Source organism: Bicyclus anynana, chromosome 17, assembly GCF_947172395.1.
Source record: "Bicyclus anynana chromosome 17, ilBicAnyn1.1, whole genome shotgun sequence".
In the NCBI taxonomy this organism is placed as follows: domain Eukaryota; kingdom Metazoa; phylum Arthropoda; class Insecta; order Lepidoptera; family Nymphalidae; genus Bicyclus; species Bicyclus anynana.
In genome coordinates, this window is record NC_069099.1 from 11,582,704 (window position 1) to 11,599,151 (window position 16,448).

General features: G+C 35.6%; 1 protein-coding gene and 1 non-coding gene across 4 annotated transcripts; both read left to right on the forward strand.

The window, feature by feature from the left end:
* Nucleotides 1-6,566: 6,566 nt before the first annotated feature.
* LOC112044422 (phosphomevalonate kinase) lies at nt 6,567-14,517 on the forward strand. Of its 3 annotated transcripts, none has more exons than XM_024082190.2 (4): nt 6,567-6,787; nt 8,478-8,565; nt 9,816-10,012; nt 12,525-14,517. In XM_024082190.2, the coding sequence occupies exons 2-4, from the start codon at nt 8,486-8,488 to the stop codon at nt 12,806-12,808; spliced, it is 561 nt and encodes a 186-aa protein (XP_023937958.1). In that variant the 5' UTR covers nt 6,567-6,787; nt 8,478-8,485; the 3' UTR covers nt 12,809-14,517. The 3 variants fall into 3 exon arrangements, with proteins under 3 accessions (XP_023937958.1, XP_023937169.1, XP_023936415.1); XM_024081401.2 differs by lacking the exon at nt 6,567-6,787 and adding an exon at nt 8,000-8,227; XM_024080647.2 differs by lacking the exon at nt 6,567-6,787 and adding an exon at nt 8,001-8,223.
* On the forward strand, nt 13,666-13,827 carry LOC112057862 (U1 spliceosomal RNA). Its single transcript, XR_002887738.1, has one exon. It is a non-coding gene; the product is annotated as a U1 spliceosomal RNA (small nuclear RNA).
* Nucleotides 14,518-16,448: the final 1,931 nt, after the last annotated feature.

The following is a 16,448-nucleotide window of genomic DNA, read 5'->3' on the forward strand; positions in this document are numbered from 1 at the left end:
ACAAAAACTAAAACAATAAAAAAATCATAAACTTAACTTATCTAGGTACTATAACAAATAGCCCACTGGGCAGCCTTTGTGAGTTCACTCAAAATACAATGAAATAAATCTATGTTGTCAGGGTACGTCTATGCCGGTATGGTGGTAACTACCCATTCCCCAATGCCTACCACCGGACCAGACTTGAGCCAATTTAGAAATTATAAAATCCTAAACTGACCCATACAATTCATACAGTTTTGGACCATCTCCTTTGTAATACTTAAAAACAATATCTAAAATAAATCGATTATTCAGCCGGAACAGCAAAAACACCGACCGAATCGAATATTCTGTGTAACAAGTGTAAGCAAAGAGTTTGTTACTCTGTAAATATTAGGTACACGTGTGTGTGTATTGGAAAACAAATTTATAGTTGTGTGTAGTGTAGTGTAAGGACACACATATTTATTGGTGTTAAATATTTTCAATGTATAAGTTTACCTCGTCCCCTGTAAGAATGACAGACAATTTTTGTTAGTGATACAAGTCCATATGTATTTGATCTGAGATCAGTCGTTACAGTACACTAGTTTTTTTAAACACGTCTTTTCTCTCTATTACAACTTTAGTCTGTGTCTGCGGGTAGGTAACGTGCTCGGTGACACCTCGGGGGTCAAGTGCGGGGGGGGGACTAATTCCGAGCGCGTGACCGCACCACGCCGCACCCCCGCGCTGCCCAAAGCCGTTTTCCCGCCGGATTTGTATTCATATTGACCACATCCAAATTATGTAAACTAGGACACTTGCTTTAAGTACTGCTAAAGTTACTCGGTTTTTGAACAGGGTATTCAGCAAATGATCATATCATACGTAAGCCAATCATCATGTTCATTATCTTTTGTTGTTTATTATTTCTTCATTTATTGATATTTAATATAGTATAACTATTGTTGTACCTACTAGGTGACTAGTTGGAGTTGGTTTAATGGAAATATCGGTGATATTTAAAAGATACAGAAAATATTGAAAAATAATGCTTTAATGTTACTCGGTTTTCAAGACATAATACAGATTGGAAAATTGTAATAAACTTACATTACAATTTTTCCATACACATTAAGTATTATAACTTGCGCAGATTATATTAAACAGAGATATACCGCGACATACAAGACATATAGATATAGCTTTTAAAGTATGTACCTACTTCATTAGTTATATATTTAATATCTATACTACAGCTCTACTCGATATGCTTTTTTCCGATAAACAAATCAAAAATGAAGGTAGAAAAAACATACACACAGCCAAACGTAGAACCTCCTCCTTTTTGGAAGTTGGATAAAAATGCATGTCATTTCATAACTTATTTATTGTATAGTTGTTTAAAAAACATTATTCAAAAATATTAACCATATCTAATTGTTCTAAGCTCATTAATCTTTATTTTCATTAATTTAATTATAGGACAATTAATTACAATAATATTATTAACTGTGAAATGACTAGCGATTTATAACCTCAATCATCCCTCACCCTCGTAAGCTTACTACCAAAATGTAGCCTATCTTTCTAAAACTTAAAAATCTTAATGACTCATTAACCCAAAAAATGTCTCTATATGTTCTCAATTAAAAAACCAGCGCCTTGTGGGCGCCCTAGTCCTTCATACGGTAAAATAAAAAGGGCGATTTGGCGCCCTCCACGCCGCTGCCCGATTAGCGGCGCCCGGGGAAATTAAAAGTATTTTATTCAAGCATTTATTCCCTTTTTGTTTGTGTTGAATAATGCGAGTCGAGCGTGCGGTGCGCCGTGTCCGCGGGACCATGCGAGGGTATTGATAGCAGTGTTTGTAAAGGCGTATAGACTAGGAGCTGGTGCACACTTTCCTAACCATCATCATCATCATCATATCAGCCGATGGACGTCCACTGCAGGACATAGGCCTTTTTTAGGGACTTCCAAACATCACGATACTGAGCCACCTGCATCCAGCGAATCCCTGCGACTCGCTTGATGTCGTTAGTCCACCTGGTGGGGGGTCTTAATCCACCCTACGATATTTTATACTAGATACAAGGAACTAACAAATGAGGTGGCCAAATGTGCATAATTGTTTTAATCTCATTTAGTCGCTTATTAAACAACGAAAGTTATTTAAACAAATAATAGTTACCTAAATATTGTCTACAATGTCGAGTTGTGTGTTCAGGAAGTGTAAAAACCACTCGTATATACTTAAATATATAATGTAAGTAAATACTAAATTGTGCATATGTGCTCTCAGTGGAGTAGCTAAACTGGGATCACTTTTTGCGGTGATTTTGTAGACACGTAACATATCTACTCGTATAGTATAAAATATCATTGAACCTAGCTATATCCAGTGCCGGTTAAGAAAACTTAATGGCCTAAGCAATCTTTCCATGTGAGAGGATAGATTCCCTATCCTTAAGTGCACGACAAAGACGTAATTAAAAAAAATGTTAATGTGTACCTACCGTAGATAAAATACGTATCGATCAACGTGGATTTAATACGTCCGCGTTGTGAGAATGTTCCTCACTCTGGATCCCTGACCTTGCTTGCTTCTTGCTTATTGCTTATGTAGTACCTACTCAAAAGCTTCGATGTATATTTTTTTTATAATTTTTAATAGTATTTTGGATAAATTTTCGTTTTTTATAAACATTGTAAAGATGTAAATGAATAAGTGAGAGATAATAATCAACACAAGTTTTTCGATACCGTTCGTTTCCTTACACAACCAACCCTTATGTCGCATATAAAGATAATACACCGAGTTTTACGTCTAGGTCCATCATTATTAGATACCTAGTTACTTATTATAGATGCTTCTGTTTTTATTCCTGCTTAAAAGTTCGCACCAGCTCTTGGAGTATATTGATAGCCGTGTACGTTATCACGACACGAGATGTTCGACTCGCCGGTCGCCACCGCGGGATTATTGCGGATGTAATAAAATTAACATAACATCACTACGAAATACGAATACATTTATTTGTTTATGATTTAAGAAAACTCTTGTATAACAAATACTCGTAAGAGTTATAATGTGTTGAAACGGTGAAACCTGTGCTTAAAATAAACTTCCACGTCAATTATTTGTACTCATAGCTTTTACTTACCTAGGAGTAGACATGTATATCTATATCCCGGCAGATCGTTTATTATATGTGGTTACCAGGCTCCCGTCATTAAATTCCCGATATTGAATTCCCGCATTGAAGGAGCGTGGTGAGTCTAAACTCCAGATAACTTCTCCTGGGTGGCTTGGTTATCTCGAAATTTAAATCAGAGGTGAAACAGGGGCTGAAAGTCTTTCAGTTTATAAATTGGAATATCTACTAGGTATACCAGAAAAATACTAAAAAAATTTCATTCAGTTTTCAATATTTTACTCCTAAGGACAGGGCAACTCCAGGGCTAAAGACAAAGAGGAGGAGGTTGAAGTTTTTTTAATATAACTCAAAATATGGACGACTTTGAGTTATATTTTTGTAAAATGATTTATGGACTACTTAGTATAGTTATACCTAGATAGAGTATCTCACTGATAGGTAGTTTATTAATTCTATATCGTTCGTTATCGACCCATATTCGGCTCACTGCTGAGCTCGAGTCTTCTCTCACAATGAGACGGGGTTAGGCCAATAGTCCACCACGTCCATCGGCTGATATAATAACGATACAGTTAATAAAGTAACCGATGGTAGTGCTTATACCTACGTAAATAGTAAATTACAGTGATAGATATATATATCTATGCATGTTATCTACAGATATTATTTTCCAAGCTTTTAAATCCAGGATTTGGGTAATAAATTAAGTTCATTAGTTTGCGTATAGGAGTCTGCGCGCCCCATCGCTCGCACCCTCGGCAAGGGCCGCTGGTTCTGATTTTTCTCATTTATTCGCCCTTCATGGGATCAAATTCGGAGATACCATTAACATCGTTTCACTTCGCGTCAAATTATATTAAAGTAGGTAAGTGAGAAGTCTGTTCTGAAGGTTTGTGGGGTGAGAAATAAATTCTTTCTACATAAAAAATAGGTTGTTGGCATCTCAATTATTTTGACTATTATTAAAAGTACATTAAATTTACAGGAAACATATACTTAGGTAATAAATCCAATGTAAGATAGGTAGGTAGGTATGTGTTAGTATAAGGACGATAATAGAAAGCTACTTATAAGGTACTCAAGGGATTTTAATTTTATTAATCTTAACTAACACTAATATTATATTATATTGAACGCGCTAATCTCAGGAACTACTGGTCCGATTTAAAAAATTCTTTCAGTGTTAGATAGCCCATTTATTGAGGAAGGCTATAGGCTATTATCCCATATTATCCCCGTATTCCCACGAGAACGGGAACCACGCGGGTGAAACCGCACAGTGTCAGCTAGTCTTAACTATAGGTATCTACTGAGCTATAATATATTGTAAGTTCTATAATTTATAGAATTTGGAACCCACTTACAGCTACTACATTATTTCTTTTTTTGGCATAATCGATAACAGATATTTGTGATAAATTCTATGAATTTGGCTCCCATTTTCACATTTATGTTTTGATATGATAAAATTTAAAAATTTGCTACAGAAAAATATCTCCATAATCTGATTTAAATCCGAAAAAAAACTTTTATAATTTGTTAGTTTATCCATTATGTTAAGCTCATTATATGTCTGTGCAAGGGTCAGATATGAGCAGAATTTGCACAGGAACGAGCTCGCCGGCCACATGTGTTCAAACAAGTCCCCCTTCGTGTATTTTTGCATTGCTTGTACAAATAATATGGGATTACGGGCACGCACGTTTGTTTAATTAAGTCAGATGTAGGTATTTGGCCAGTTGCTACGTAGGTAGGTAAATACCCATTTAAATATTAGGGATGATGTTTAGGTTTGAATATATTGATTTTTATGAGACATTCGGGTAAATAAGGTCAATATTAACTAATTTCTACAAATATATATATAAGATTATGAAATTTCAAAATCAATTAAAAATCTTTTAACATAATTATATGAAAAAATTATACATTTTCAGTTTCCTTAGATTTTATGTGACATTTTTCAGTATGCAAGCATAAACGTAAACTCACAAATAACAAAGATATTTGAAATTATGTTTGTACGCCAATACAAATCAAACGAACTCTCTCAGCGTTGACGTCATTATTTTGTGACATTTAGTATGGCAAATATGATGACCCTTTATGCCCCCGTTAGCTCCGAAAGTAAAGATTCCATATACCCTGTTACTTCTACAAAATTGCTTCACTATATAAGCATAACCTTAATTTATATACAACTTAAAAACCTGTGTTCATCCCTATTGTTTTTTATGTAAACAAAAAGTCACTGCCACACAGTGTGTCAACTGCCTAAGTCGGGCTTCCGAAAGTAGATAAACTATATAGCTTGGCAACTTTGTTCGTAGCATTCCCAATGGGCCGCGTGATCCGGGGGCGTGTAGCGATGAATGACAATGCAACTCACTTCCCCACACGCCCGCACAGTCTTTCCCCCCGTCGCCTGCATATCATGGGAGTTTCATCAACGAACTTGCCAGATTATACCTACTTACCTACTCGTACATCTAAGTGCCTCATACTCATTCATTCAAAAGTCAAATGATATGAATGTCACAGCTCATAGAAACCATCATTAAAGTCTTTTCAGTTCATACACTCACTCTAATTACCCACATCTGGAAACCTGTCATTAAAAACAAGTTTAGTAAGCAAATAGGTGGCAGGTCACGACTAGCCCTTTGCCGTCTCGTCACGCACCCCCTAATATTTCCGGCCCTACGATCCCTTTCATTGAATCAAAAATACCTACCTACCTACAACGAGGGCTAAAGTAGACCTGTCGGAGGGCACACTTTATTAATGCTCGTTTGTTATTTTTTCCTCTTACAGAATTGAAATTGTTTTTAAAATGAATTGTATGTGACTTGGCCCCTTGTAAAGTTGTACCTGCTATTTATGTGATAAAATTTATCGAGATTTTACATAAGGTTGTCACAGCAGAAAACATAAAATACAAAAAATGATTTACGGGTAGGTAAGTGTGCATTTGAATGCGTCTTTTCGTGCATATCTTATTCCTCCTACGCATCTCAGATAGGTACAGCCACCTACCATTCGAATGACTATTTGCACTACATAAATAAGGAAAGTTATTGGCAGCGATAGCAGTTGATCAATGTTTATTTTCGCAGTGGCCGGCGTGTAAGACGCTCACGTCCTACGCTACGTTGAACAAACAAAAAGCGGAATATTGCAATGGCAAAATATTGCAAATATCGAGTTCCGAGGCCATTCGCAGCATGCGCAGAACTATGAAATGTCGTGCCTCAGCGTTCGACAGCCGGCACAACAGTTGATCCGGAACAGACGTACACACATGCACGCCACACAACTTCTACAATAAAGCCGGGCGCCCGAGGGGGCGAGGCGCCGGGGCGGGAGTCGTTGTGACGAGACGATGCAGTTTGCACCGCGGCCTCTTCCAACCTTCACCAACTTGCGCCCGTGTTCTTGGGAATCGTTTTAAATTCAAGAACCGCAGAGCACTTTCCGAGCGACAATCTGCCTTATTTACAAGGCCCACGAACGAAAATGACACCGGCAGGATACCATAAGTCATTTCGAAAACGACCGAGCTAACAACTCGCTGCTAGACTTAAACCCTCGGCGAGTGACGGAAAGTTGAGAATCGCATAAATAATTCAGACGTAGCAGGCGACCTGGGTGTGAGTGCGGAGGTGAGAAATACATTAGTGGTACCGTTTGCCATTGGTCGTTGCTCCTGTGTTGATATTAAGCAGTCCACGTGGACTGCTCCGCGGTCGCTTGTCTCGTTTTTTTCGGCGGGTGGCTCGCTATCCATCCCATTCTAATCTACAACGAAACTTGGAATGTCATGTCCGGAGTCGTTCAGAAAGTCGTGAGCGTGCATCGTGCTCCGAACTTGGACTTTATTACAAAAGATACTATGTTTATACAAGCGAACTTCTACATTGCATTTAAACCTCATCATTTTATGGTTCAGAGTGAAACTGCTCCTTTATTGCTTTATGATTTATGATTATAGGATATTGATAAGCATTTTTAAGTCAATTAAGGTTGTAAGCTAAAAGCGGTTGTTGCTACATTTAAATTATCGTCCGGCATTCAAATAACGCCATTTTTTCGTGTCGGCACGATTTTATTTATAGTCATGTGTTATGGGTGAATTGGTATAATAAACGCAGCGTGGGCTATATAAGTAATATATCACATAGCCCATAACGAATTTAAAAATAGGCCATCATTCGTTTAGTTACGGATATTTCTGTAGATAGGTACCTATTACTTTTATTTAGTGGTTTCATTAAATTGTAATATGTACCTACCTAACGTAATTGATTTGAGTTGGTTGGAGATCTTTCAATTTTACCGTCAATAAAAGAAGGTAGATACACCTACCTACCCACATCTATATTAACAATTGATGGAGTGAATCAGTTTAATAGGTACATACAATCAGACATAATCACAATCTTTTGCAAAATATTAACTTAAAAGCCTTGTAGTTTTTACTTAATATTTGGTCTGAGCCAACGTCTATTTACTATTTGAATTCCGGTATGGAGAGCCATCTATTTTTATAACGAAAAAATAACTCGTGACATCTAGCGGTACAATATCATTTCATTGCGTTGTCTTACAAACAGTTTATAGGTGGCAGTATTTAACTTTTTGTGCTGATTTCATTTATACACTTCACACATTTTGTTATTACCACATTCACCGTTTTTGATCTATGTTATTTTCTATCTATCTTAAATATACTTAAACAAATCGAATGTTGCACTTTCCATACACAATTAAAAAGGTCAGAACCCCGATCTACTGTCACTGACATTGACAAATAACCTTGATAAATGACAGGTGACACTTAACGACAAACGTGAAACGTCTATAGTGATCTGTGCGACAAACGTAAACAGTGATCTGTGGTAAACAACGAAGATGAAAATAATCCCATTTCCCACAAAATTTTCGAAATTCTAATAAGGATTACTTGATAAATTTAGATTTTACAATAGAATTTTACTATTACAGTGAACTGTGCAATAGAACATATTTGTGAACTTTTGAAATTAGTTGCCTGTTAGTCCTCCAATTCGATAGCCGTCTAAACAAACTTCAGTATTTAGTAAGTAGGTTTCTCTTTTTAATTTAAAGTTAATTTTATGATTACTTTTCTGAATAAACAATAACAAAAGTGTATAGCGCTCCGGTTTATTAAATTCTATTTTTTTTAACTTAAAGTAGGTATGCTTTGGTAATAGGTATCATAATATTAATTTAATTGCTAATTATAATTTACGTAATGTAATATCTACTTTCATATTATGTCAGTAAATTATTGATGTCATTCTACAGTAAAATAATACTTTCCTATTGCAGATGACAAAATGTCTCCACAAGTAATTTTACTGTTCAGCGGTAAGAGAAAGTGTGGCAAAGATTTTTTAACTGATCGCTTAAAAGAAAAGTGAGTACATACATTTTTGAGTTAAACTTTAACCCCTCGGTGATGCTGCTGCCTAGCATATAACTAATTAATTTTTATTGACCAGTAGTAAGCCTATTTTATTGGCTTACTACTGGTCAAGAACTGGCTTACTACTTCATAAAGGAGATTTAAATATTAAATTATGTATATGATATGATAAAATTCAAATTCAAAATAAATTTTATTTCAATTAGGCTTGTAAACTACAAGCACTTTCGAAATGCCATGAAATATTATTATTAGATAATGATGATAATAATTAGTTGAAATCTTATTTAAATTAAACTTACGAGAGTTCCAAATATGCCTTGGTCCGAGAGGAGTCCACAACAAACTCAGCCAGGGTTTATTCTTTTTTGTTTATCACCATTTTATAAATTTATCTAGAACTAAGTACACTATCATAAAGTGCAGTTCAATGTGCTCAATACCAAGCTTTATTATAGTTTATATAATAAGATTTTTGTATAAGCGTGCACTAAATAAAAACTTTGAACTTATTGAGAGACATGCATGTGGTTATAGAAACATAATTATGTGGCAGAATATATTTATAGTAGTAGAGCTTAAACTATAGTTGGTACTAATTGATTATGAAACACGGCTAAAACTCACGTGATATTACGTCGGATCACGTGAGTTATCAGTTTGGATCGTGCCGCGATGCAAGAACCAGCTCATGACTAAGGGCCCCGTATGGGTTCGAAACTAGTCGGGCATACTCCGACGTAATATCACATGAGTTTTAGCCGTGTTTCATAATCAATTAATATGAATAACACTCACGATAGTTTAAATTCTAAAATATATTTGGTACTCTCATAAGGAAGAAAGAATGTATTTTTTTTTAAATTCTATACAAGTTATAAGAAGAAGAAGAAGAAGTTAGTCCTTGACTACAATCTCACCAGATGGTAAGTGATGATGCAATCTAAGATGGAAGCGGACTAACTTGTTAGGAAGAAGATGAAAATCCACACCCTTTTCAGTCTCTACATGACATCATACCAGAATGCTAAGTTGCTTGGTGGTTGTTCCTGAGCCTTTTTTACACTTGGCCACAATGTTGTCTGTTGTGTATAGAGGCTAGTAGTTATAGTATGTGCCAAACTTCGAGTCCACTCTGAACATAAGGTATTTTTCACTTCAATCTAGTTCTACAGATTGGTGTTTAAACAAACTCTTCTACTTTAAGTATTAGTAATGGATATTTTAATGTTATGTTTCAGATTTGGTGAAAAGTGTGAAATAATAAAAATATCCAAGCCCATCAAGAGTCATTGGGCCAAGGAGAATAATCTGAATCTAAATGAGCTATTAAGTGACGGTGAATATAAGGAACTGTATCGGCTGGCTATGATCAAGTGGAGTGAAGACATGAGGGAAAAAGATTATGGTTGCTTCTGTAGAGCTGCTTGCGAAAATGGTAAAATAAAATCATCATCATCACATCTGCTATTCTGGTTAACATGTTTATAATTCTCTATGGCAAGTTTTGAATTTACCTCTATCTCTCTCTGTCTAACACAATACTATAGAAAGAGAAATATAGCAGTGAATTTGTAACTTGCACTTGCAAGTAAACATTGTTACAAAATTGCAATACAGTACTCAGGTCTCCTGCAGAAAATAGGTCTTTTATATGGACTTCAAAACACTGAGCTAGGCGTAAGCTGTATGTATAATAGGCTAGTTGACACTTTTAATAAATCTAATAATAATAATAATAATAATAATAATTGTTTATTTGCAAGAATACAACATTCCACTAAATTAATAGTGTGCAAATATAAAAAAATACAAATAGTCACAATTACCAAATTAAATAAAAAGAGATTAAGAAAAAGATAAATACAGTCACAGTTACTAAATTAAATTAAATGAAATTACAAATAAAAAAAGAAAAAATAACATCAATAGTCATAATTACCAAATTAAATTAAAAATGAAAATAAAATAAAGTTACACTTGCAATACAATATACAAAATTCATTATTTTTACAATTAACATTTTTACAATTATTATTTTAATAGTTCTTTGACATTATAGTAGGTTTTACTTATCAACCAGTCGTATAAATTTCTTTTAAATTGTGCCATAGGTAACGCTTTAATATCTTTCGGAATGCGGTTAAATATTTTGATACACATCCCAGGACAATTCTTTAAGTATAATTTAGTTCTAGGAGAATAATTCAGCATCAAGTTATGAGGGTTTCTTGTATCACTAGAGTGCAAATCAGATTTTTTACAAAAGAGGTACTCATACTTTTTTATAAAAACGCAGATAGTGAAAATATACATACTTGGCAATGTTAACACATTCAGTTTTCTAAACAATGGTTTGCAAGTGTCTAGAGGCGTAATAGAGGCCTAGAGGCCTAATAGTTTACTATCATTCTACTACATTGAAAATTTTAGTTAAATATATTTTTGACAATACAAGTTTTTTGACTGTTTCATGACATTACTATAACAAATCACTTACAAACGATTACGGAGCGTTGGACAAAAAATATTAGTCAACAATAATTAGTTCGAAAATTTAGTACATCAAGTAACATTGTAAATTAAGTTTTATAAGAAATCCTTAATTTTTATTAAGTAATAATTATTGATATATTTCGGACCCTTATTTCATGTACTATATGAAATTAATATTGTTTGTATTAAATTTGATATGAGTCAACTACTCTATTGTCGTAATAGTAGAGGTATTTGTGACAGTTTATTTGTCGAAGTATAGTATGCATCAACTGTGCAGATGTAAGCCTAGTGCTCAGAGCAAATTCAATGTTTAGTGCATACTATACTGACTATACATATTTCTGCTATTTAGCAACATTTCTGTAAATTAATAAGCACATGAAGAATAGTATTAACCCCTCAGGTTTAAAGCGGATTTATATTTGTCTGACTTGACGCCACGTGTCGTGTCATGACGTGATGGCAAGTGTTTACATTAATATGTCGTGTTCTGACGCATCAAGTCAATGTTTTGAATTAATACAGCCGTAGCTCTTGACAGCATCACAAGACAGCACTGCCGCGTGCGCACTATAATCTGACGTGTCGTGATGGCCACATCAGAAGCTATCACATATCACAACACATAAAGGCGGAATTATATTTGTCTGACACGTCGTGTCGTGTCGTTACGCATCAGAATAGAATCGGTGTGATACATCTTGTACGGCAACGTTTTTACTTATGTGTTATGACATGTAGTGACGGCTTCTGATGTGTCGCATACAAACTGTATGATAACGATTCTTGGTTGATGCGTCACGACACGTCAGACAAATATAATTCCTTGAGCCTTCTGACACAGGAGTTTTAAACTCTTAAAAGAAGACTCTAGCCTTTATTTATTTGTTATTAGATTGATGTTACTGAAATAAACTATTGTTATTTTTATAATTTCGCCATCAGTGTAAATGTTACCATACAAAATGTATGATACTGATTCTGTTCTGTTACGTCACGACACGACATGTCAGACAAATATAATTTCGCGTTAGGGACACAAGGCAGTTTAATGTTCTGAAAGTGTTGCTTTGTTATATCATCTATACTACAGCCTTTTTTGATGAGTTCTGTTCACCAACAAATGAATTAGAAATGACGGTAGAAAACGCTTTTCATTTCATAACTTATTTATTTTGAATTATGTATGGTTTGCTTAAAAATGTTATATAAAATATATTAACCATATCTAATTGTTCTAAACTTATTAGTCAAATTTATTTTCATTAATTTAAGAACAATTTAATTACAATTATTATTAGGTGTGAAATGGCTAGTGATGTATACCCTCATTTTTAATTTGTTTGTTGGTAAACACAAAGATTACAGGGTAAACAGTATTCATTAAGAAAGGCTGAAGTATAGTTGCTTTGTTATAATTTATAAATAAAAATGGCAAATTAAATTTTCAGCTCTTGACAAACCAATATGGATCGTGAGTGACGTGCGTCGAATGACAGACATACAGTGGTTCAAAGAAACGTATGGAGAACTTGTGAAGACCGTAAGATTGATAGCTGACGAAGAAACTCGAATAGAAAGAGGCTTTCAGTTTAAGGAAGGTGTAGATGATGTTGCTTCTGAATGTGGTTTAGATGATTATAATGAATGGGATCTAGTTATAAACTATGGTAAGGAGAAGCATTCTTTAGAGGAGCAACTTGAAAGTATTGCAACTTTAATGCCGAATTTATGATAAGATCTGAAACATTTAGTTGACATTTTGCATTTTTTTATATTATGGTGTGAGGAATACCTCTTGGTTATTAATTTAAATGGGCATTATGTGGTTATGAAAATACAGATGTCATAAGTTAATTACATTAAGCTTTATGCACTGTGATTAGTATAAGATTTTTATTGTTTTTAAAATTATGTTGTTATGTGTTACTTATGTCCTGCACGTTTTTTTGGGTGCAGCCGCCCTAACTAAAAAAAACATAGGTATTTAAAGTTATAACTTTTGAAGACTTTAAGAGAAACCTTTTTCAGGGTTCCATAGACAAAAAAGGAATCTGTAATTTAATATAAGTTTTATATTAAGACCGCCTGCATAAAATCTAGTTCATCCCATGGCGTATCATTGGAGACGTCTTCAAAAATATTGTGGGTTTGGGAAAACTATTTCTCAATTCAGTGTGCACTAAAAAAGTTTAAAGTGCGTTGTTAGTAACAAAACCCATCATTTTAGTCGGGATTGTGACCCATAAAAATGGAGCCCTACACGCATATAATCAGTTTTTAAATTTTAATATACCTAAAGACTGTTCTAATCAGTCTTTTACTTTGAACAATGTTTTTTGTGTGATCGTATTTCTTTTGGTTATCTATTAGCAAAAATTTATATAAAGCAATATTTGGTGCTGACATCTGGTGATACGTTCGTAAACTACCAACGCACTAACGCTTGTGTGTGTAACGTTTTCTGCGTGCCGACGTGGCAGTTCCATCAGATGCCGCGTGGTGTCGCTGCACGTAGCGGCCGCGTTGTCGTCTCGCGCTATGGAGATTCCGCCGCGCGCAATGACTACCCCGCTCTAAGTTAGTCAAAGCATACTTACCTGGCGTAGGGGACACCGTGATCAAGAAGGCGGTTCCCCCAGAGCGAGGCCCTTCCATTGCACTGCGGCTGGGTTGACCTCTGCGATTATCCCTAATGTGGATAACTCGGACGCGTAATTTTTGGTAGTGGGGACTGCGTACGCGCCGTCCCCCCCGGAAAAAATTTAAAAGATTAAGGTTCTACTTCAAGTCTCTGTATCTATAGAAGTATAGAAGACAGAAGTAGAACATTTTGAAAATTTGTATTTTGTACAACTGAATACTGTCAAGTCAATTTTGCATGAGAAGCTTCATTTCGATGAGACGATCAACTTTTTTATTTACGAAAATTATATATAATATGAAATAAAAATTAATGAGCGTCGGAACGAGATAATGTACCACGAAATTTGTAGGACATTGGCTTAATCAACAGTAAAAAAAATCAGGTTAGTAATAACTTTTGATAAACTACCCTCCTACCAACTTGCATCAATAACGAGGTTAGTAGTTACTAACCAGCTGTTTTTTTTGTATAATCTTTTTATATTATGACAATAGTATTAATAGGTGTGGACACGGATTCTGCGTTATCTAGATTTTATTTAGAGTAAGAATCTCCTGAAATTGGTGTAAGTGTATAATGTATTTAGTTATTTATTTTTATATTGTAGCAGGCGGATAATTATTATCTATCAAAGATAGATTCTAATTATTAAAATTATCTATCCGCAATTAAGTATATACACTTTTAGCAGGTTAATTAAATGATTATTATTTATTGTTTCCCTTAAAAAGGCAGTATTAAATGCGTGTGTATATGTATTTTATATTTTTTTACAATATAAACAAAAATACTGAAAACCGAGTATTAATTATTATAATTATTATTACCCTCTTATATCCATAGAATCAGGCTTGTTTTTAGAAATTTCTCCAGAATAGGGCTCTGGAGGGCTATCTAGTCTGTACGCCCACGTACTGAGGAGGGCGTTGGAGCTGCTCACAAATCTGGAGATCATTGATGCCACTCGCTTTCTTATGATGGCATAATAATCAGCCGTTCCTCTGCGAACATCGCCGAGGCTTTGCAATGACGCGGCCGTCCCAGCACCGCCCTCAGCACATTACTGGACCCGTAGGGTGCCTTAGGCCCGCTTCTTATAGTCGGTCCACAGACTACGGTGTAGAAGGATTGGCAATAAGCTCTAAAAAGTGTGAGCTTTACCTCTACTATTTACTCTAATGGTAGGCTGTGTCCTCCTACAAGGAGGGATGTTTGGTCCTGTCGTCGTTATCAACCCATATTCGGCTCACTGCTGAGCTCGAGTCTCCTCTCAGAATGAGAGGGGTTAGGCCAATAGTCCACCATGCTGGCCCAATGCGGATTGGCAGACTTCACACACGCAGATAATTAAGAAAATTCTCAGGTTTCCTTTCGAGGTTTTTCCTTCATCGTTTGAGACACGTGATATTTAATTTCTTAAAATGTACACAACTGAAAAGTTGGGGTGCATGCCCAGGACCGGATACGAACCCGCACCCTTCGGAATCGGAGGCAGAGGTCATATCCACTGGGCTATCACGGCTATAGTCCGTCCGTTCCGGGTATAGTAGTTTGGTCCTGTAGTGGGCTGTTAAAACAGGCCGCTAATGATGAACTAGGTACCTACTGCGGATACTTGTATGCTAAGACGGCTTAACCGAGTAACGCTCAATAAAGCAAAAGGCTAAGATGAGAAGCCATTGAAGTAAAACACTTAAGTAAAGGTGTAAATGCATCTTAGTCGGAAAATGTGCGCGCATTGGTCACGTGCGTTTGAAAAAACACCTTTTACTTGTTTATTGATTAATATTATAAAGCCAAAGAGCGTATATTTGTGTGTACGTATGTCTGTTTGTTTGTTTAAATGGAATCTCTGGATCTGATTCTGACGGCCCCCGTGGCGCAGTGGTATGCGCGGTGGATTTACAAGACGGAGGACCTGCGTTCGATCCTCAGCTGGGCCGATTGAGGTTTTCTTAATCGGTCTAAGTCTGGCAGGCCGTGGCTAGTAACCACCCTACAGCAGTACTAACCGCCAAGCAATTTAGCGTTCCGGTACGATGTCTTGTAGAAACCGAAAAGGGTGTGGTTTTTTATCCTACTCGTAACAAGTTAGTCCGCTTCCATCTTAGTTTCATCACTTACCATCAGGTAAGATTGTGGTCAAGGGCTAACTTGTAAATTAAATAAAAAATATACCAGTCAGATTGTATTTTTTTTTGTTTAGGAAAGTTAGACTTGAGGATTGACTAGGCTTACTACATAGAGTGACAGGAAACTTTGTTAGATCACACGCGGGCTTCGATCAGGCACCCTCATGTGACTTAGATACCTTATTTTAATGCGGAATGTCCTGGCGCAGAGAGGACAAGTTAGGATACCGTCAACATTGTTATGTGATATTGGAGGATCGTGATGTTGTCTAGATCTTGCCTCCATTTTTTTAAAAATTAAAGGTACTCTGCTAAACTAAGGACCCACATTCTAATCGATTTTCGAGGATAGCTACGTCGTAGCCGTAGCATATTTTCTAGCTACGAACTATTATCGATGATTTCTACATATTAAATCCAACAATTTTTGATCCTGAAAACCGATCCCGAAAATTTGTGTTTCATAACCGAACAAGTTAACATTTAGACCAACGTGACAATCCAAGCTAAATGTGTTAAAAGTTAAACAAAGGTCGTCTAAAGGTTAAGACTTAGACATCGAGGTAGGCCTTGATTTCCATAAAGGTTTTTTGTAA